Genomic DNA, 25,000 nt, shown 5'->3' with positions numbered 1-25,000 from the left:
TTCCAGTAAATATGCATAATTCTTTAAATCTTAGTAATTTTTCCAAAATGACGACTATAAATGTGGTTATTATGCAAAATGATTGTTATTTACACAAAGTAAATAATAGCATATGTCATAGCTCTAAACATTTAGATGTTAACTTCCTTATGATATCATTTAAGTCATATCTTTCTTATCGTCAGGACAAGTATTCGTAGTTTGAAGCAATAAAAGAAAAGTTTCAATGGTTTTATTCGTCCCTCATGAAAAAAATGGAGAACGCAAGGCATGTGATACGTTCGGCATGATGCAAAAAGAGTAATTCTACATTATTCTTAATCGACTAATTGAACTTGAAATAAACAATATTACAAAGACAGCAAAGGATTAACGTCTCTTTAAAAATTACGATGTAATGAAAATAACAATGGAAGGCTCAGCATTGAAAAAGGGTACATGCCTTCGTTACATTTGTGTCGATGATTTATTTGAAACCCTTCAATCTGTTCAAATAGAAAATAAACAGAGAAATTCTATATAATAAAACAAATAAAAAATTTGCAAACATAAAAATTGCCATAAACAAATAGTAATAAAAGTGTAAAAATTAAGTAAAAAGTTGAAAATGACACAGATACTCAAGTTAACACCTTGGCCTTATCCTTTCTGAAATATAGTGGGTAGGTACAATTTAATGATTTTAAGAATTATGAAAATTTATTGGAACTTTTCAGTCCTTTTGCATAATAACGACGTCAATAACCGTTATTTTGTAAAATTACTAAGATTTAAGGAAATATACATATATACTGGAATTTATCAGTAATTATGCATATTAACTGGATATCTGTTAGTATACAAAATTCCTAGGAATTATGCATAATATTGGATTTTGCATATTAACGGTAACATATATATATATATATATATATATATATATATATATATATATATATATATATATATATATATATATATATATATATATCGAAATCTTACCAGGATTTCAAAGAAAACCCTAGAGATAAGAACCAGCATGATAAATATTAAATTGATAAGAAGTGTACTCCATCCATCCATCCATATACCAAGGCACTTCCCCCAATTTTGGGGGGTAGCCGACATCAACAAAGAAACAAAACAAAAAGGGGACTACTCTCTACGTTCCTCCAGCCTAACCAGGGACTCAGCCACTGCCGTCTCAATACACAAGGCCTGGGTCTCAGAATTATGACGTCACGGCCTGCGTCGTTACAGAGTTCTCTATTTCAAACATACTTACCCTCATTTATTTATTTGTTCCTGTTCCTTTAACAGTATCGACTACTTACGTTCTTCTAACACCCCTTATGGTGCTATTCTACTAGTTATTTCTGTTTTTATCCATTTATGTTACTTCATAAATTCATGAAGTATTGACCTGGACTAGGTCAGATTATTATTTTTTTCTCCTTATCATGTTGAAATAATAATAATATATATTTTCACCTTATTGTCATGATACTGTAATGATAATAATATAGCAATACATTTTTCACCTCGTTCTCATTCTATGATAATAACAATAGACACACTCTTGAGAGCCTAAGATTTTATTAAAGTAGTAATCTGCAACATACATGAAACATATTACACACATCAAGACTGCATTTTAAGGGAAATTACAAACAATTCATAGCATTTCAAAATGACATATTAGAGTACAGACAAACTTTCCTGCAAAATTACCTTAGTTGTCAAGTGTTGAAAGTTTTCTCTTTTTACTTTTTTCATGGCTTATTTTGTTATTGTAACACTTTGCATAATTATTTAATAATATATTGGACAGAGGCCAGATACACATCCTAAGTAGTGTACTTACTGATCTACCACATGAGCAACATTCATTTACATTAAAAGACTTTACCTGAAAATTCAAAGCTAGCTTAACAAGAACCTCTCTTTGATTATTGCATTGCAGAAAATCGTTCTTTAAATTACCAATGAGAGATTGAAATATTTGGTAAGTGGAAATACAAAGTGAAAGTGTAAAATCTGTTGGCCATTTCAAGCCACCTCTGTCAAGGATTTTGAGATATTTACAATTGTCAGGAATATCAACTTCAATTGCTCTATCAAGAGAGACCCTACTTAAACATAATTGACATTTTAGCTTTGTTTTAGTGCTGTGAGCAACGTAACCTGCAATATAAATCATGACATTTTCATCTTCCTTTGACAAGCCTTCTTCATCCACATATTCCTCAGCCTCCTTGAATTTCTCTAAACAATCGACAGAATCACACTTAGAGTCAAGTTCACATGGAGAGGAATTTAACTCAAAGATGGTTAATGGACCAGACTTCGACGAAGCCATGGAAAGAACATTCATAATTTTTAGTTTCTTTTCAGACTCCATTACTTGAGCAACAGCTACATTATAATTTGTACCACTCATCTTTCTATACTGTCCAAATTTACTTTCTAGCTTATCTGTTTGAAATTTCCCCAGTAATACATAATGAAAGTTATGGTGCTTCAACAAATAATCACATAATTTTATCAATGTTGATGTAGTGTGCCTGAGAGCAAAATATGTTTCTCTTGACAATCTACCATTCCTTCCATGATGAGGCATATCCAACTCTTCCCAAGCACCAAGCCAGTGATCAAATTTACTGAGAAATATCAAGTTTGGATCTGAAGATGAATCTTGCTTAATAGGGTCAGATTCTTTCTGACGTAGGTGGACGCCTTTCTTTGGAGTTTTCACATTTACAATATGCCACCAGGATATTATTTGTTCCAAGAAATTAATAGTACCTGACACATCAAAAGTATTCATTGTTTTCAATGCAGCTACATTCTTTTCATCAAACAGTCTGACAACAAACTGCACATTCTGTCTTTCCAAATTAGTAGAGAAAAGAACTTTCTCTGACAAACCTGGTGCTAGTTTAACATATTTATCACGTTCTTTTGTGTAGAGTTCTTTCTTTGGCAGAAGAGTTGCATTTTCCTGAATTTGGAAATTGGAAGGTGAAGGTATTACAAAAGTTTGAATGGGATTTTTCTGATTTAACCAATTATTTCGTATGCTTTTCAGTAAATGAACTGAATCAAAAAGGAAGAAAAGTGGCACAGTCAAATCATATGGATTTGGAATGGAGGAGGCAAGATTTCCATCACACATTTTCTCGAACATATTTCTGTTAACCCTGTTGTTATCAGAGATTAATGATACGACAATGTATCCTATATCATGGAGGAACGCCAAAACTTTGTGCGTCAACTCAAGAAGTGTCTGTGCTGTCAGATTACAGACTGGGTACAAAGCAGCAACATGTTTGTTTTTCGAAAGGATTGATGAAATCATAAAAGCCTGAACTGTTGTTGCAGGTTCACTAGAGTTAACAGAAGCACCATAAACTTTACCTCCTTTATATGAGAGGCCTTTGTTTACATGTATCTCATCAAGCAGCACATTTACAATTTTTTCTTCACTTTTTAGTGTTGCAAAATTTTTCCTTAAAAAGAGCTCATGTGAATTTCCATTACACACAGACTTTGCACCAGATACATTAAGCTTCCTTAGGTAATCAGGATGAGGGAGAATAAGGACCTTGCTGTCACGTAGATGTATGTACAGTGATGGCCTTGACAAATAGACACTATATGCCCAAACCAAAAAATCACAGCTGTATGCAACTTTTTCTTTACAAAACATGCTTAACTGTTCAGCACAAAACCATAACACTCCCCCCCTTGAACACTTGTCATTTTCTGATTCAGTTTCCAATAACCCCTCAATAACTTTAATACACTGGGTCACTCTGTCAACATCACTAATAGCTGATTGAAGGTTAGAACTCAAGTGACTCAATAAATTTTCAAATTTTGACCACCGATCACATTTGTTTTCTGATCCTAAAAGCCATTTAAATTTGTTAGAATTTAAAGCAGTGTTTTCGTACCATACTAAAACTTTCAAGTCTTTCATCACTTTAAAAGATACAATTAGCTTTGGTTGGTCCTCACAATTAACTTTAAGGAAAGATACACAGTCTTCTCTTGAAACAAACAACCAATCCTTAGAAAGCCTATTAATAAAGTTTTTAACAAATTCATCGAAACTATTTATAGTGTCATTTTCCATCCATGTTTGAAACTTTAATTCATCTCGTTCAAGTACCTCGTCTTTTGTTTTCTGCGGATTCCTACGAGCTGGTGGTACTTTCTGTGACATGTATTTTGGTTGATTATGGAAGATAGTCGGGTATGCATCCTTGGTCAGAGTTGGCGTCCCCCTCTTAGCGGTGATCACAGTTCCATCAGGACGTGTAATGCTGTCTTCTGTAACGATGAAACTTTCTTCGAAGTGCTTTGCACACACGATTGTATTAGGGGTAGGTGTAAAGTCTTCTCTGTGGATGGCTTTTATCCATAGCTGCCGTCGTTGTTCATCCCTTGGGAACCGGAACGCAGAAACATCTGATCTTGAATAATTACTTTTACATCCCGGCACACAGCATGACCTTGGCATCTGCAAAAATATATTAATGATATTTTTTTTCCACAAATATAATTTTCAAGAAATTATTGATAAGACCTTTTTTTGCATATCATATTTGCCTTTATATTAATAAATCACCGACACATTCTCGTATGGCCACACGATATACAAAGTAGTGACAGTAAATTCAAAATTTGATCATACATCCCAGTTACAGTTTTCTTACGGTGCAAAAATGCCTAACATCCAGGGTGACCAGACGTCTGTATTTGACAGGATTGTTTCATATTTATGACATTTATCCCGTGTCCCGTATGAACACTCCCCGGGACGCCTTTTCTCGTATTTTTGATATTTAAAAAAAATATATTATATACTAGTGAACTTTAGTGAGATACGAGGTAAAGAAAAGGCGGCTTTCCGAAATTGGCAACAGTGAAGATGCAAAATCAAAAAAATAACCAGGCTATAATGCACATTCGAAAGAAATAACCTACTAGAGTAAAAATCAATGATAAATGTTATAAGATGATGATAAGACATGAACTAAAGTTTGTAACATGACACCTCAGTTAAGATTCTCCTTAGCTACGATGATGTCAGTTGGGTTTTTAATTATTCCAATGTCAAAGGAGATGTGTATTGTATCGCATGTGTTTCATACACACTCGTACCCTCCAACGTTATTACTTTTTTGGTTTACCTTTCGCTCTTTCTTGCACTGATAATAGACCAACCTGTTTGTGCTTGCTGTATCATGTCTTAGTTTGTTTGATTTTTTTTTTGACATTCCTGCTTGCAAGTGCTTGTATACAACCTGTTATCTTTTTGCTAAAGGTTAGCCCACATTCTAGCACCTACAGTTGTTATCACACTGGTGACCAATGTGGCAACATATATGTATGTAGGCCTATTTGGTTGATTTAAACCAAACATACTGATGATGTTGATTCTTTACTATAAACTCAATCGCAATGTTGATCAAGTCAGGGCTATCGCTTATCTAAACATACTGTTTTTACTTACTATTTATCATTAGCTTACTTGAGACAATTATTCAATATTTTATTTGATGGTTACTGCATTGGTTATAAAAGATAAAGGTTTCTAAAGTGTTTTGTATCAGAAATATATATATATATATATATATATATATATATATATATATATATATATATATATATATATATATATACACTCACACAGTATATACATACATATATATAAATATAATTCATATCCACACACACACACACACACATATATATATATATATATATATATATATATATATATATATATATATATATATATATGTATATACATACATATATATTGCTGATACAAAAACACTTTAGAAACCTTTATCTTTTATAACCAATGCAGTGTAGCAGGAAATATTCCCCCCCAGACTGAAATTCCCCCCGGGAAAATTAGCCTAGGATCGATTTCCCCCCGGGGAAAAGCAGCCCGGGCTGTTATCCCCCCCCCCCCCCCCCCCCCCCGGCCATTTCTCCCCCACCTTCCCTTACCGAGAAACTATTTTGATGAATTAAATAATCAACGGTAAGTTTAACAAAATATGAGGAATATATATATATATATATATATATATATATATATATATATATATATATATATATATATATATACACACACATATATATACATATATATACATATATATATATATATATATATATATATATATATATATATATATATATATATATATATATATATATATATATATATATATATATATATATATATATATATATATGTATGTATATATATATATATATATATATATATATATATATATATATATATATATATATATATATATATATATAGTGAAAACCTTACTCTTCTTTCGTACTGTCCAGCTAAAAAATAAAAAGAAAGTACACTTGATGCTAAGAAGCACTATGCATGAGAAAGATGATACCCATTCAGTTGGGTTACCCGAGATTATTAGCTTTTACACTTCACCAAGGATGGTGTCAACAGCTTTGACCAGATATACCACACATCTGTACATTTGCTCGGAAAAAAAAACCGTTGTTTGCCATTATGTTTGTGCAGCTTTTCTATGAAATCCGATTGAATTTATTTCAAGGGCAAACGAAAAAAAAAAATAAAGGTTACCTCCACCAAGCAAAAGGGGAATCTTGGCCCAGAGGGGGAATTCAATCCTGGGACAAAGTTCCCCCGGGGGATATATATCCTGGGCCATATTTCCCCCGTAGAGAATTTCGGACGCGGGGGGGGGGGGGGGGGGGGGACCATTACACCGGCAGATAATTTTCAGAATAACAGGATATTGCATTAAAGTTTCTCTATATATTATTTGGTGTCGACACGAGTTTCGATTCTTCGGGACTACACTGGCTGATTGAATTACACTTTAATATATAGGCTATGATGATGAAAATGTTGATGCCAAAATATTTGCAAAATCCAAAACTAATTGACAAAAACTGAAAAATGAAAGTTTTAGATTCTTGAACATGTAGAGATGAAATTTACGATTAATTTTAAATACATGAATTATTTTTCACAAGGCTTCACAGATCATGGCCGATCTTGCATGCCCTCCACTGTTTCGCTGGTTTACATTTCCACTTTTTACAGTGAGATTGACATTAGTTCTCGACGAAAGTCAGGTCATATTCAAAGCAGACTAATTCGTGAAGCTTACACGCTCCATCAAAAATTAGATGTTATTCTGAAAACTATCTGCAGGACAGTTCGTCAGGAGAAAAGCTATCTTCCAGTTATGAACGCCACCAAGGAATTGTGAGTAACAGGCCTAAGCAATATATATATATATATATATATATATATATATATATATATATATATATATATATATATATATATATATATATACACGTGTGTGTATGTCTATTTTGCTAATACAAAAGCACTTTAGAAACCTTGATTTATTTATAACCAATGCAGTATTGCTGAATATCAATTAAAACATTAGATAATTGTCTTCTGTGAAATATCAATTAAACGAAAGGCGTTAAAGATTTAACAATAAAATTGGAACCGACGACCAAATTATAGCTATACTAAATCGTAAGAAAAAAAAAACAGAATGCTTAGAAAAGCGATAGCCTTGACTTGATAGATATTGTGATGGAGTTTATAGCAAAGAATCAACATCGTCAGTATGTTTTTGGTAAATGTACAATGTAGGCCTACCGGTGTTGATAGCCGTTGTGTAAAAATTTCAATTGATCTTATGAAAATCGTCCAAAATTGCATTTTTCTATGCTGCATTTTGCTGTCAGATACACGCAGAAATTGCGAGAGTGCCATTTTAAACACCGCCTCCCCCCCAACGGAAAAATTTTCCTTACGCCATTGATTTAGGCGTCCCTTATTTAAATTTTCAGAATCTCGTCACCCTGCTTACGTCCTGTTGATTTTATGGCAGATAATGTTATTGTTATATAATTTTTGAGAAAACATTCCTCATCCAAACTTTAAAATACTAGTAACCGATCAAACAACATACATTGAGTTGAATTATGATAAGAAATTTGTTGCCGATGCTTTTTGCCTTTATATTATCAAAAACACTGTCGCGTTCTCGTACGGCCACACGAGATACAAAACAGTGACAGTAAATTTAAAATTTTATCACATCCCAGTTTAAAACTGCATTACAGTGTAATACTGCCTTACATCCTGTTCCCCTCAAAGCAGATCTTGTTATCAATGACTATATAACAAGCGAAGTAGCAATGCAATAAGTTTAGTTTACGGTATTTGCCCAAGATATTCAAACATACCAAGCTGGAATTACCGGCTTTTGTATATAAACACACCGGTAAAGCAGTTATAAAACACATTTTTATTTTACTACCTTAAATCCAATAAGTAAACTATGTGTAACTTTTACCTTGCATAATACCCTGCATGAAATCAAATATTAGAAGATAAAACACAAATCACAAGAGCAGCGTTCTCGTACGGCCACACGAGATACAAAACAGTAACGGTTAATTTAAAATGTTATCACATCCCAGTTTAAAACTGCACTACAGTGTAATACTGCCTTACATCCTGTTCCCCTCAAAGCAGATCTTGTTATCAATGACTATATAACAAGCGAAGTAGCAATGCAATAAGTTTAGTTTACGGTATTTGCCCAAGATATTCAAACATACCAAGCTGGAATTACCGGCTTTTGTATATAAACACACCGGTAAAGCAGTTATAAAACACATTTTTATTTTACTACCTTAAATCCAATAAGTAAACTATGTGTAACTTTTACCTTGCATAATACCCTGCATGAAATCAAATATTAGAAGATAAAACACAAATCACAAGAGCAGCGTTCTCGTACGGCCACACGAGATACAAAACAGTGACAGTAAATTTAAAATTTTATCACATCTCAGTTTAAAACTGCACTACAGTGTAATACTGCCTTACATCCTGTTCCCCTCAAAGCAGATCTTGTTATCAATGACTATATAACAAGCGAAGTAGCAATGCAATAAGTTTTGTTTACGGTATTTGCCCAAGATATTCAAACATACCAAGCTGGAATTACCGGCTTTTGTATATAAACACACCGGTAAAGCAGTTATAAAACACATTTTTATTTTACTACCTTAAATCCAATAAGTAAACTATGTGTAACTTTTACCTTGCATAATACCCTGCATGAAATCAAATATTAGAAGATAAAACACAAATCACAAGAGCAGCGTTCTCGTACGGCCACACGAGATACAAAACAGTAACGGTTAATTTAAAATGTTATCACATCCCAGTTTAAAACTGCACTACAGTGTAATACTGCCTTACATCCTGTTCCTCTCAAAGCAGATCTTGTTATCAATGACTATATAACAAGTGAAGTAGCAATGCAATAAGTTTAGTTTACGGTATTTGCCCAAGATATTCAAACATACCCAGCTGGAATTACCGGCTTTTGTATATAAACCGACTGGTAATGCAGTTATAAACCACAAAATTTTTATATTACTACAGTAAATTCAATAGGTAAACCATGTACAACTCTTACCTTGCATAATATCCAGTATGAAATCCAATATTAGAGGGTAAAATACCAATCACCAAGGGAGCATCGCCAGAGGCTATTGCTTGGATGAAGACAGATTGCAGACTGAGTTTGAACGTAACGCTTGCTGCGCAGCTGCTTGGATGAACCGACGCTGGCTATGACGTCACAGCTCTCACACGGTCGGCATGCCCAGGCCTTGTGTATTGAGACGGCAGTGACTCAGCCGAGTTCAGCTGGTACTGCTAGGGTGACACAGCCCAACCTCCCACAATTCCACCACAGATGAAGCTTCATAATGCTGAATCCCCTACTGCTGCTACCTCCGCGGTCATCTAAGGCACCGGAGGAAGCAGCAGGGCCTACCGGAACTGCGTCACAATCGCTCGCCATTCATTCCTATTTCTAGCACGCTCTCTTGCCTCTCTCACATCTATCCTCCTATCACCCAGAGCTTTCTTCACACCATCCATCCACCCAAACCTTGGCCTTCCTCTTGTACTTCTCCCATCAACTCTTGCATTCATCACCTTCTTTAGCAATTTTATATTTTGATCAGTACATTATTCGGTTTACACTGAAATGCATGTCTTTAATCCTTTGCCCTATATATCCGTGTTTGGTATCAAAATGAATAACTTTTCTACCCCTCTCTTTAAACATATTGCACTTTTATATCGATATTAATATTGCTAATTGCCATATTAACTGAACCCCCATGTTCATTCAAGATTATATCCTCGAACAACACAAGCAGGTAGGAAGGTCAGACCCCAGAGAAAAACACTTGTGGCTAAGTTTCGCCTCCAGCATATACCATTAAACCTAATTGTAAAGACATGTGTTGATAAATCACTTGCATTCTCATGATCCCCGCTAATGCTTCAATTAAATCCCTACCCTTTTCGAGAGCTAAATACTTTGGCGTAGTTATCCCTCGTAAATTTCTCTCTCTACTTCAACAGCATGAAGGCATCCGCTGGTACTTACTCTCAATCCGTACCCTTTTCTATTCTTAAAATCATTCATAATTTGGGATCACGAGGAGAGCTACCATCGTTCATTCAGTCATTCATTTCAATAATTTTTTCAAATGAGACGGGGGAAAACTCTATCGGAGAGAAAATGTCAGGAAGGAGGAGTTCCACAGGTTAGTGTGCTAGGTTTAACTCTATTTGCACTGGCAATTAATGGACTATCCTCTGTCATTCCTCAAGATATTCTCTCAACACTATTTGTAGATGATCTCTCCATATCATTTGCTGGATCTAGAATGTCGATGATTGAGAAAAAACTACAACTCGCAATTGAGAAAATTAATCATTGTGCTGATATGACTGGATTTAAGTTTTCAATAAGCAAAACTACTGTTGTCCATTTCTGTCGTATCCGGGGAGTACATCCAGACCCCGTTATATACATCAAAGCTCAACTGATCCCATGTTTAAGTGAATTGATATTTGATTTTAGGCTTACATGGGTTCCTCACTTAAAGCTTTAAAAGTAAAGTGTCTTGAAGCTCTGAATCTGTGAAAATTTTTGTCCCATACATCGTGGGGAGCAGACTGCAGAACTATTTTAAAATTATACAAGTCTTTAATTTTTTCAAAAATGAGATATGGATGTGAAATATACTCCTCAGCCACCGCAATTCGACTAAAGATTTTAGATTCTATACGTCATACTGGTATCAGATTGGCCACAGGAGCCATTAGAAATTCACCCATCCTAAGCCTTGTTGACGCTGGAGTTACCTTTAAACCTTTACCGAAAGTGTTTTATTGTTCGGTATTGGTTTAGGTTGTAAAGACTCCCTGAATCTTTAGCATTTCAGACTGCATGCCTTGTAAGACACTCAACATACTTTGAGATGCACCCTAAGTCTCCCCAACCTTATGGTTGTTGGGTGAAACAATTATTGAACAGTCTTGATACAACTTGAAGTAAGGTGCTTCCATTTAAGATATCATCAATACCTCCGTGGAAATTACCCGAGATATCTTTTTGTAAATATTTTATTGGTGTTAAAAAAAAAATATGACTGAATTAGAAGCTAGGTCTCTTTTTATGGAACATGTTGCATAACATAGGGAATCAACTTTTATATATATTGATGGCTCCAAATCAGATGCTGGCATTGGATTTGGAGTACATAGTAATGGTTTTGATTATAGAGGTGCACTTCCTCTAACAGCTTCCATATTTACTGCCAAATTGTATGGCATACTAACCGCTTTTGAGAAAATAGCGTTGGAGGAGAAAGGTAATTCTACTATTTTTAGTGATGCAAGGAGTGTCCTTCAACCTTTAGAAGCTTTTAATTCTGGTAACCCTTTAGTTTTAAAGATTTTAGAATGGCTTTTTATAATTGGATTTTTGGTTCCTGCACACGTAGGTGTGTCTGGGAATAAAAAAGGCAGATTTACTGGCAAAGAAGGCCGCATCCGAGCTGCTACCAATAAGGTATCCCATTCCCTGTAATGATTTCCTACCTACCATCAAGAAATTGTTTTATAATGATTGGCAACAGCACTTGGATAGTCTAGATAGCAATAAAATGAGAGAAATAACAAATGTCATATCTCCTTGGAGATATAACATGATGCCCCGAAAATGGGAGACGTCTCTTTGTCGTCTTCGCATTGGTCACACTCGGTTGACATACGATTTTCTGCTAAATGGCCAACACCAACCATATTGCGACGACTGTTTGGTACCCTTGACAGTGAGACATTTGTTGATCGAATGCCCCACTTATAGTACCGAAAGAAATGGACATCTGTTTGAGGCTCAGTTGAGGATGGCAGGTTCATCCTTGCCAAGATTCTCGGACATGTGTCGTACCATACTAGTGGTATTTTTTTATTTATTCCTGAAGCAGGTCTTTTGAAAACTATTTAACTGTTATAAGGATGTTCTTGATTTTATTGTTTTAAACTCATTTACCATTTATATATTTGTTTCTTTATTCATAACAGATTGATCGCCGTCAATGACCATAGATGTCAGGATGCCAGATAACTGATAATCAATCAATCAATCAATCGAGGACGAAATCTAATGACACAGATTATCTCCTGTAAATTCTTACCATACCCTTGTCCATAATAGATTTATAAGAACCCTTCCAATCCGCTCAAGTAAAAGATTAAACCCAAATGCTTCACAACTTTCTTTTGTGATCGGATTACCATTCCTTTGACAGCTGCATTCCCTCAAGCTAAATTTCCTGACCCATACTTTTAAATTCTTAAAACCACCCTCTCTTGGCATTTCTACCCAATTGTGTCCGCTCATTTCAGACAGGGCGCTATTTTGTTCTCCATGGGCAATGAACACATTCATGGGCAGGCCTCACAACTTCATCCTGCAGAAACTAAGACAGAAGATGCCCGCCTTCCTTCCCTACCCAAAGCTAGACCCTCTCGAGACGGCCTTGTCCAAGTCGGACATTACCTGGGACTGTGAAGGGTGAAATGAAGGGTGAAACTGTTTAATATCCGTGAAGAAAAAACCGAAACTAATATAACCAACATTTGTAAACTTGATTGTGTTAAAACAGAAACAATTCAACACTCAAAAATAGGAGACCAAATTTACGTCCACTATTTGTAAACTTGGTTGTGTTTAAAGGAACTAAGTTAGTAATTTGTTCAACATCGCTGCAAACTTTATTTACTTTTTGTGTACTTGACATTGTATCAAGGAATAATTTAGTAAGAACTAGCTAATGTTCCAGTGGGTATTTCTACCCGAACCAGAGAACTGAATCCACCGGTATCTTTATGGTTAATCTGAGATTAGTCTTTCCATACTCTTTGTTTAAGGATCTGTTGAAGTTAGAGGACCAAGGGTGTGCATGTTAGAAGGTACATGGCAATAAAGGGGTCATTGTTTTTAGTGTCTCCCTTTCGATAGTGGAGTAAAAAAGTGACTCCATTTCTATAGGGCCTTTAGTACCAGTCCTCAAGGAAGTGGTGCCGAACTATTCCACCACATATATGTATATATACATATATATACATATGTTATATATATACATATATATATGTATATATATATGTATGTATATATATATATATATATATATATATATATATATATTATATATATATATATATAAATATATATATGTATATATATATATATATATATATATATATATATATATATAAATATATATATATATATATATATATATATATATATATATATATTCATATATATGTTTGTGTGTCTGTGTGTATATACTGAGAGATATATCGAGGTATATCGTTTGTTTGTTAATTCGATTACTGTATAATTTTATAACTACTTTCATTTGTTTCATCATTCTTTCATGTGAATTTTCTTTTCTTTAAAAGCTTGTTTCGAAATCATGCGATAAATAACATGATTTTCAAAACTGATATGAAGTCACACCTTAAACCTTTTCTAACATATTATTGATATACTATCATCCAGGATAACGCTCTTAATTGCACAAAAGTTATTGGAACTCCTCTAATCTGGTAGATTTGTCTGAAATCATTCCTGTAATTGCATTTTAGATGATCTTAATTTGATATTGTTTGTCTTTCCCTTGGGACTGCAGTTGATGGACTATATTATATTTCAATATTCAAAATTATTATTATTATTATTATTATTATTATTATTATTATTATTATTATTATTATTATTATTATTGTTATTATTGTTATTATTATTTTTATTATTATTATTACTATTATTATTGTTATTATTATTATTATTTTCTTTTGATCATTTGGCTTGCTGTTTATATTACTCAATTCGTTAAGCAATAATAATAATAAAAGTAATGATAATAATAAAGATAATATTATTATTATTATTATTATTATTATTATTATTGTTATTATTATTATTATTATTATTATTATTATTATTATTATTATTATTATTATTATTATCTTAAGGAACATTGACCTTGTAGTTATATATATATATATATATATATATATATATATATATATATATATATATATATAATATATATATATATATATATATATATATATATATATATATATATATATATATATATATATATATATATATATCAGAGTAACGAAGTAATCCAAGAGCTCAAGAAACCAAATGTTTGTACCAATCTGACGTCACCCCTTCCAAAAGGAAAAATATATCTTGTATGTATGTAAATATGTATACGTGTATATATACATGTACATATTTACAAGGCTATGGGTATGTTTTTATATGTATGCACATACACGTATGTGTTTAGCAATAGTAAAGACATCAGGTTTCGGAAGTCTTTCCCCATCATTACTTTAATCATCCGTTCTTCCCAAAACTTACTGATTAAATCCCCTTAAAGCATTATAGGTTGCGCAAGTTTACTATTGAAAATTAATAAAAGAGACGAAATTAACCGCGAGTAAGTCCGCCGTACTGTGAAATCGAATGAAGAGGTGTCGGGGTGGGGGGTTGGTTGATGGCTATTGGACCCAGCTGGAGGGTGTCTCCAGAGAGTTAAATTGCTCTCTTCAATATAAAAGTTATTTGGATGAGGAAGGCAATAAATGGTCTTACTCAGAGGAACACACTCATACACACCCATATATGTGTGTATATATATATATATATATATATATATATATATATATATATATATATGTGTGTGTGTGTCTGTGTGTGTGTCTGTGTGTGCGTGTGTGTATACACATATTCATACATTTATGTACATTTATATATATTATATATATACATACATATATATATATATATATATATATATATATATATATATATATATATATGTATAACAACAAAAGCAAATACAGCCGTTTCTATAGTCCACTGCAGGATAAAAGCCCCAGACATGTTAATTCATGCCTGTGGTTTGGCCAATTTTCATCACCACGCTGACCAGTGCGGATTGGTGATGGTGGGAGATTAGCGTCTTACATCTTAGCAAACCCTCCTAGTACGGGTGACTCAGACTATTTCAGTTTTTATTTCACGACAATGCACAAACACTTTCACTACTTTAAGGTATTTCCACTCAGAAAGGGATATATATATATATATATATATATATATATATATATATATATATATATATATATATATATATATATATATATATATATATATATATATATATATATATATATATATATATATATAAAGATGGAATGATAAAAATTTCAGGGAATTTCTATACAATGCTATACAGTAGTTATGTAAGAAATAAATTTCTTAATAAAAATATGAAACACCTAGACGTGAAGAAAGGATCGAAAGGCATGAAGAGAGGCAAAGCAGCAGGTGAAGATGGACTAACAATTGATATAATTATCGATGGAGGAGATTTCATAATAGTAAAACTGGCAGAACTTTACACAAAATGTGCGCAATAATGTTCTATACCTACAGCTTGGAAAATTCTATATCTTTATACTGATTCCCAAAAATGTAGACACAAAAGACCTGAAAATTTACCACCCAGTATGTTTACTCTCAGAAATATATAAAATATTTACGAAGACCATATTAGGTCGAAGAGACAGCTAGACTAAGAAGTTGGTATTCAACACTTGACCATATACATGTAATTAACCAGTTGATAATAAATCAACATAGTATTACAAACCACTATATAGGCCATTTAAAGATTATGATATTTCTTTTGATTATGTCAAAACTTCACCAGTAATGAAAGTCTTTCAGAGACAAGGAATAGATGAAAATTATGTTAAAATGCTTGAAGATATCTTAAAGATAGCGAGAAAATTCCGATTGAGGAAAGAGTTCCAGACCATACATATAAGTTTTTATAAATCTAAATTGGGAAATGTAGGAATTAACATTAATGGGGAATACCTTAACATCTTGAGATTTGCAGATTATATAGTTGTGTTTATTAAATCCTGGGCGGAATTGCAAAAGATAATAGAAGATTTGAATAGAGAAAGCAGGAATGTAGAATTGAAAATGAACAAGAGTCAAACTAAGATAATGTTCAATGAAAATGTCGAGAGACAACAAATAACTATTGTGGATGAACCTCTAGAGATTGTTAATAAATATACATACTTAGGACAGACAGAAAATGTTTCCCCAGATATGCGACAGAAATTAAAAGAAGGATAAGCATGGGATGGATAACTTTTGGTAAATAGAAGATTATAAAATGTAAAAATGATACTTACTCTAAAAACAAAAGTATTTAAACAGATGATCCTACCAGTATTAACTTATGCATCAGAAACTTGGAGCCTTAGATCGCCCTTAGAACATAAGTTAGTTACAACTCAAACAGCTCTGGAAAAATAATCATGGCAATAACACTAAAAAATTGAAAAAGAGAAACATGGACACGAGAGCAAACTAACATGTAAAAGATAAGTAATGGACATGGGCAGGACATATATTGAGACGGGCAGATAAAAGCTAGGTACGAAGAAAAACAGAATGAGTCCCTTGATACTGAGGAAGAAGCAGTGGTAGGAAGAGAAGACGGTGGATTGATGAACTAAGAAATTTTGTGGGTATAGACAGTCATAGAAAGAATTGGAACAGATGCGAGTGGTGGGGTATATCCTAGATCTTTGGTCTGCAGTGGACTAGTTAGGGCTGATAATGAGGATTCTATATATATATATATATATATATATATATATATATATATATATATATATATATATATATATATATATATATATATATGTATATGTATATGGTTAATTGATTGACTGATCAATAGCATTTTCTTAAACAATGGTTGTTGCAAAGGGTGATTACCTGCATGCTTTCAGGAAGATATTTTTAGAATTTGGTAAACAATTCTCTCATGTTGAGACCCATCTTAGTTGAGCGGTATATCCGAGCAAGTTATGCATGTTTGCCAACGGTTATATAGGCGGATGAGCAACTTGGTGGAGTAATGAGAACTTTGGGTGTGGAGAAAATGCTCCTTAAATCTTGATGAAGTCCTTGGTAGCGGGGTGACAGATTGGGTTTAAGGCGATAGACTAACTGTCTCTTTAGCTTCTACTCCTTATGCCTGGCGGATGATCTTACTGGAATTAGTATGTACTGGGAGGGGTCACTTGCCATAGTTATATAGGCAATGTGCATCACAAGGAACTGGCTATCCTTTGATGAATCTAGCCAATAAATCCTCTATGGATTTAGTCAGTCAATTCAAAGAGAATATGACAGAATACCCCCAGTCCCGGGCGTAGCAGGGTGCTAAGAATCTCCCAATACTAAAGAAAAATTGAAAGTTGGTGATTTGAATGTTCCAACCATGAATCAGATAGTGAAGTTACAACGAGCGGAAAGTGAATTTATGAAATATAGCTTGGATATAGTATCCCTAAGGGAAACACGTTTGATGGGGATTGATAAGAAAACCTTGGGTCATCAGGAAGAACAGATGGTGTTGGGAGAGAAGAGGTAGAAATGACGATGATACCAAGAGCAGAAATCTGTAGTTTAAAATCTGTAAAGAGTAGATTGTTACTTGCAAAGTTTAAATTAAAGCTGTACAATATGAGTTTTATAGTTTCCTATGTACCAACAAATGATTCCCCAGAAGAAAGGAAAGATGAATACTATAAAGAACTGCAGTTTAATAAATTAGATCTGAGAGAGAGATATGAAAATTTTGATTGGTGACTTCAGTGCTAAAGTTGGGAGGAATAATCAAGGTATAGAGAATGTGATGGGTATTGAGACTCTTGGGCAAGTTACAAATGAAACTGGAGTACATTTTATAAGATTCTGTTTAACACTCTTGTCATTAGAGGTACTCTTTTTCATCCCAATGACATCCACAAATATACATGGGCTTAACCATGTGGCAATTACAAAAATCGAATAGATCACATAGTCATTACCAAATAGGGAAGAAGGATGCTGAGAAATGTAAGAAGCTTCAAAGGTACAGACATTAGAAATGTTTACCAGCTCCTCATTGGCACACCGAAATTAAAACTGAAAGCACCTAACCAAAATGTTTATATAATACCTAGGTTTGATACAACTAAGATGCTAAAAGATGAGCGTAGAGTAACATTTGCAATTGAATGCAAAAATCGATTTACAATCTTAGAGACTTCAAGAGACGAAGAGCAGACAATTAATAAAGAGTTGTGTGATATTAAGAACATATATCAGTCAGATGGTAGTGAAGTTTTCTTTTTTTACATTCAATTACAAGGAAAAAGTCGTGGATATCAAATGATACGTGGGATATTATAAAAAGGAGGCAAAGACAGAAATTGATTGTTGAACGTTTTTGAGGAAACAATGAAAATTGCGAACTATAATAAGCTAAGTATTCCAGTATTGATAGTGAGGTCATAAGAAAAACCAGGGATGACTGGAGAGAATATTTAGTCGGGAAAGCAGATAAGACTGACAAAGCTCTGAATTCAGGGAGTGGCTATGGTTTAAGATTCACCCATAGAATTATTAATACAATCTCTATGGTACAAAGAAGAAGAAGCATATACTCAAAAGAGAGATGGGTCTGTTACAACAACAGAATATGAAGAAAGGCAATGTTTGATGGAGCACTTAAGTGAGGTTTTAAATAGGAGGTATGAAGGGAATAATTTGATTCATATACCTAAAGCTGATGAAGACCTTGATGTGCTCATGAATGAAATCAGTGTATGCGAAGTCGAAGCTATCATTAAAAAACTCAATGAGATGGAAAGCCCCTGGATACAATAGAATAACTGCTGAGATGGTACTGGATTAAAATAAAGTGACCCCAGAATACTTACAAGATTATTTTGTCGGATGTAGCATGAAGAGGCAAAACCTGATAAATGGGAGCTAGGAGTGTTGGTGAAAATGGCAAAAAGGGAGACCTCACTGATTGTAATAATTACAGAGGCATCACACTTACGTCATTTGTCATTAAAATATATAGTATGCTCATTCTAAAGAAACTACAGAGAAAAATTAATGAAACACAGAGATGAACAAGCAAGATTTAGAAAAGGTAAATGTTGTACTGACCAAATTTTCATTTTGAGACATGTACAGCAATGCATAAGATGTAGAAATCTACTTTTGATGGCATTTGTGGACTAAGAAAAAGCCTTTGATAGTGTGCACCGGCCAATTTTTTTTGGAGAGCCCTGCATTATTATGGAATTCTCCTTAAATATTTGAATTTTATTAAGTCTGTTCATGAGTATAGCAAGGGCAAAGTTAATGTTAATAGTGTCTTATCAAATGAATTTCCAGTGAACAGTGGAGTACTCCAAGAGAATGTGTTTTCACCTATGTTCTTCATCCTCCTCATGGATTTTGTAATGCATAGAACAATCAGAGGTGGTGGAGAAGAATGGGACTGGATTGGTAATAGGAAATTAGCTGATTCAGAAGAGATTCTTTAACTATGGCAAGCAGCGCTTCTGCGAGAAGGACACTAAAGTCAAACCATTGTCCTCTAGTCTTGGTTAATGCCATAACCTCTGTCACATAGCCTTCCACTGTCATGGATTTGAGTTCTCTTGCAGGGGTACACTCAGGCATGCTGCTTTGTCTTATTCATCTCACTCTTGTTTTTTGAAATTTTCATAGATCTGACTGATGGCAATAATTACAAAGGCATCACACTTACAACAGTTGTCATGAAAATATATAATATGCTCATTCTAAAAAGACTAGAGGGAAAGATTGATGAAAATCTGATAGAAGAACAAGCGGGATTTAGAAAAGGTAGACGTTATACTGACCAAATTTTCATTTTAAGACATGTGGTACAGCAATGTTTAGAATATAAAAATCCACTTTGATGATATTATCCTTAGACTGAAAAAGCCTTATGATAGTGAGCACCGGCCAATTTGGGGAGAGTCCTGCGTTATTATGGAGTTTCTCTCAAATATTTAAATTTGAATAAATCTGTTCATGAGCATAGCAAATACAAACTTAATGTTAGTGGAGTCCTATCAAACGAATATCCAGTCAGTGAACAGAGGAATACTACAAGGGAATGTGTTGTCACCTATGTTGTTTATCCTCCTCATGGATTTTGTAATGCATAGAACAGTTGGAGATGGTGGAGAAGGATTGACTGGATTGGTAACAGGGAATTAGCTGACTTAGAGTATGCTGATGATGCTGTCCTTGTTAGCAGAACACCACAGGACTTGCAAAGCTTAATTACCAGAATGCATGAAATATCTCATGAGGTTGGGGTCAAGATAAATAGAAGAAAGACATGATGAGGACGGAATATGCAATGGAAGATGAAATAACATTGGAAGGAGAAAGGATTAATGAGGTGGAATCATAAAAGTATTCAAGAACTAAGATCTCTACTGCAGGATCTGTAGAATTTGGGTTTAATGAAAGATTGAAAAAAGGAAATCAGACAAGGACCAGGTTAAGTAAAATTTGGAAATCAAATCGCCTGAAATTACAAATAAGAATCAGGCTATATAACAGTTTAGTGAGATCGTTGTTATTGTATGGTCATGAGTCGTTGTTTAACAATGAAACAATATCTAACAGATTTTGTAGATTCAAGAACAAATCCCTCAGAAGAATATTAGGAGTTAAATGGCAGGACAGGATTAGAAATTAAACTTTAAGAGAGATTACTCGAGTGCCGTATGTGGATGAGATCATGGTGAGGGATAGATTGAGATGGTTTGGGCATGCTCTTCTTGCTCTCCAAGAGAGATTAGTTCACCAAACTTTCAATTTTGCTCTACAAGGCACTAGAAGAATTGAAAGACCCAGGCCTACATGGCTGAGGACTATGCAACGTGAAGTAGGAGATGATGAATGGAGAAGTATTAATTTGAAAGCTCAAGATAGAGACGAGGGGCAAAAACTAACCGATGCCCTTTGCTTCAATAGGAGTGGGAGGAGATGATATGATAATGATGATGATATGTGAAGAATCCATTTTAATGTTGTTACGGTTTTTTAATATTTTATTTTGATTGTTTATTCTCCTCTTGTAGTTTATTTATTTCCATGTTTCCTTTCCTCAATGGGCTCTATTTCCCTGTTGGAGCCCTTGGGCTTATAGTATCCTGCTTTTCCAACGATGGTTATAGCCTAGCTTGTAATAATAATAATAATAATAATAATAATAATAATAATAATAATAATAATAATAATAATAATAATAATAATAAAATAAGAGAAATTACTCGAGTACCATATGTGGATCAGATCATGGTGAGGGGTAGGTGGTGATGGTTTGGGCAGGCTCTTCGCACTCTGCAAAAGAGATTAGTACACCAACTTTTAACTGGATTCCACAAGGCACTAAAAGAGTTGGAAGACCAAGGCCTACATGGCTGAGAACTTATGAAGTGAGACGTAGGAGATAATGAATGGAGAAGTATGATTTAAAAGCTATAGAGAGGGGCGACTGTCGAAATCTAACAGAGGCCCTTTGCGTTAATAATTGTAGGCGGAGAAGATGGTGATGATGAATCTGGTCTAAACAGTAATGACGGCTTTTAATTCTAAGGTTGCAAGTCGTTTCTCCCCCGTTGAATTGATCTCGGTGTTCGCTTTTTTTGGCGAGGTTGGTAACCACTGAACTACCAGAGTCTGTGTATGTGCCTTTGCGCGTTGGTTTTAATCACAAGAATTTAAGCTTCATCCAATCACTGGAGAACGAATATTTCTTTATCTTTCTTTTTTCTAAATGTGCACATTATGACAGTTTATTGGTGAAAAGATAGAATATAAGTTCATGTATGTATAATGAGTTTTATATGTATGTATATAATTCAGTTAATTGCAGGTTTAAATCTCTCTCTCTCTCTCTCTCTCTCTCTCTCTCTCTCTCTCTCTCTCTCTCTCTCTCTCTCTCTCTCTCTCTCTCTCTCTTTCCTTATCACTGGTAACTTTTTGAATTACATAGTTCTCAACTCACAATTGTTTTGTTTTTGAAATCAAACTAATTATTAATAGGACATTTTTACTGATATATATATATATATATATATATATATATATATATATATATATATATATGTATATATATATATATATATATGTATATATATAAATAACTATATATAAAATATATATACTGTATGTATATATATATATATATATATATATATATATATATAGAGTATATATATATATATATATATATAGAGTATATATATATACTGTATATATAAACACAGTATATATATATATATATATATATATATATATATATATATATATATATATATATATATGTATTTATATGTATATGTGTATATATATGAAATATATATATGTATATATATATATATATATATATATATATATATATATATATATACACATATCTACTGTACAGTATATATATATATATATATATATATATATATATATATATATATATGTATTTATATGTATATGTGTATATATATGAAATATATATATGTATATATAAGGTTATGAGATGTACGAGAAGGGAAGGTGGTGCAAGGTTGAATGTCATGTTGAATGGAGAGTTACTTGAGGAGGTGGATCAGTTTAAGTACTTGGGGTCTGTTGTTGCAGCAAATGGTGGAGTGGAAGCAGATGTACGTCAGAGAGTGAATGAAGGTTGCAAAGTGTTGGGGGCAGTTAAGGGAGTAGTAAAAAATAGAGGGTTGGGCATGAATGTAAAGAGAGTTCTATATGAGAAAGTGATTGTACCAACTGTGATGTATGGATCGGAGTTGTGGGGAATGAAAGTGATGGAGAGACAGAAATTGAATGTGTTTGAGATGAAGTGTCTGAGGAGTATGGCTGGTGTATCTCGAGTAGATAGGGTCAGGAACGAGGTGGTGAGGGTGAGAACGGGTGTAAGAAATGAGTTAGCGGCTAGAGTGGATATGAATGTGTTGAGGTGGTTTGGCCATGTTGAGAGAATGGAAAATGGCTGTCTGCTAAAGAAGGTGATGAATGCAAGAGTTGATGGGAGAAGTACAAGAGGAAGGCCAAGGTTTGGGTGGATGGATGGTGTGAAGAAAGCTCTGGGTGATAGGAGGATAGATGTGAGAGAGGCAAGAGAGCGTGCTAGAAATAGGAATGAATGGCGAGCGATTGTGACGCAGTTCCGGTAGGCCCTGCTGCTTCCTCCGGTGCCTTAGATGACCGCGGAGGTAGCAGCAGTAGGGGACTCAGCAGTATGAAGCTTCATCTGTGGTGGAAATGTGGGAGGTTGGGCTGTGGCACCCTAGCAGTACCAGCTGAACTCGGCTGAGTCCCTGGTTAGGCTGGAGGAACATAGAGAGTAGAGGTCCCCTTTTTTGTTTTGTTCTTGTTGATGTCGGCTACCCCCCAAAATTGGGGGAAGTGCCTTTGGTATATGGATGGATGGATATATATATATATATATACACATATCTACTGTACAGTATATATATATATATATATATATATATATATATATATATATATATATATATATATATATATATATATATATATATATATATATATATATATATAATGTGTGTGTATGGTGAGATAAAGGTATATGCAATTTGAAAATAATTTATTAATAACGTTTGGTAAAAATATCAGCATCTACATTAGTAAATAAAAAACAACTTTAATATAGATATTGACTAAGAAAACCCATACAAAAGAAACCCGCGGTTAACATTTCTCTTTATGGAAGCAGATCAAACGTGTATAATCCCAGTTTACAGAATGGTATTACGAAGCAACTCATCCAAGGATGTGTCACTCGTTGGAAAGAATGGCTTCAGAAGGTCCTATGATCCTATCATTGATTTATCGGCTTTTTGTGGTGGCATCTCCGCGTGTGTGACATAGAGACTGTAAGGACTTTGCTTGTTGTAGTTGTTGTTCGCAATTACTTCCAAATGAAGCGAAAGTGTCCCATGGGGGAGGTTTTGAAGGTTGTTGACTTTGTGAGATATACTTTAATGATTTAAGTATCAGTGATACTTATATTCTGAGGGTGGTTCCCACCACGCGGTTTGATGCGCGCTGTTATAATTTCATGAACGAATTTACACACAATAAATGAATTTGCGAAAGTGAACTAAGGCTTAAGGCGATATGCTCCTACAATGAATATTATTATTTTCAAAATATTATTATTTTGACATATTAGAATATCCTTCATACCACAGGCAAATGTATGGAAGAAACAATCTAAAATACATTTGGTAAATAAAGCTTAAAAAGCTGGAGTAATAAGTGTATAGGTAAACGAAAATAGAAGAATGTCACGGTTTGCTTATTCGTTCCCACTACGTGTGAAGGATGTAAAAGGTACTAAAGGAAAAACTCAAGAAAGAATCTCGCAAAATATCGTCGTTGAAATAGATCTTAGTAGAGATTTGAATATGGATTATATAGAATAGGAACAAAAAACAATGTTTTGCAAAAGCTTTTAGATATGTCGTTATACACACACACACACACACATATATATATATATATATATATATATATATATATATATATAT

At 33.6% G+C, this 25,000-nt stretch overlaps 2 protein-coding genes across 2 annotated transcripts in view; one reads left to right on the top strand and one right to left on the bottom strand.

Annotated features, from left to right (window-relative positions):
• The window catches only part of LOC137658661 (uncharacterized), an 11,796-nt gene extending 2,060 nt beyond the window's left edge, over positions 1-9,736 (bottom strand). The window contains exons 1-2 of the mRNA XM_068393606.1: positions 9,531-9,736; positions 2,908-4,504 (exon numbers count right to left, since the gene is read on the bottom strand). Coding sequence (XP_068249707.1) covers positions 2,908-4,504 — 1,597 coding nt within the window. The 5' untranslated portion in view covers positions 9,531-9,736. The remainder of the gene's footprint in view (positions 1-2,907; positions 4,505-9,530) is intronic.
• LOC137658240 (cyclic nucleotide-gated cation channel subunit A-like) overlaps positions 1-25,000 on the top strand; it is a 319,691-nt gene that overhangs the window by 132,216 nt on the left and 162,475 nt on the right.

This window comes from Palaemon carinicauda, chromosome 19 (assembly GCF_036898095.1).
Source record: "Palaemon carinicauda isolate YSFRI2023 chromosome 19, ASM3689809v2, whole genome shotgun sequence".
In the NCBI taxonomy this organism is placed as follows: Eukaryota; Metazoa; Arthropoda; class Malacostraca; order Decapoda; family Palaemonidae; genus Palaemon; species Palaemon carinicauda.
This window is presented reverse-complemented; position numbering and strand designations above follow the sequence as displayed.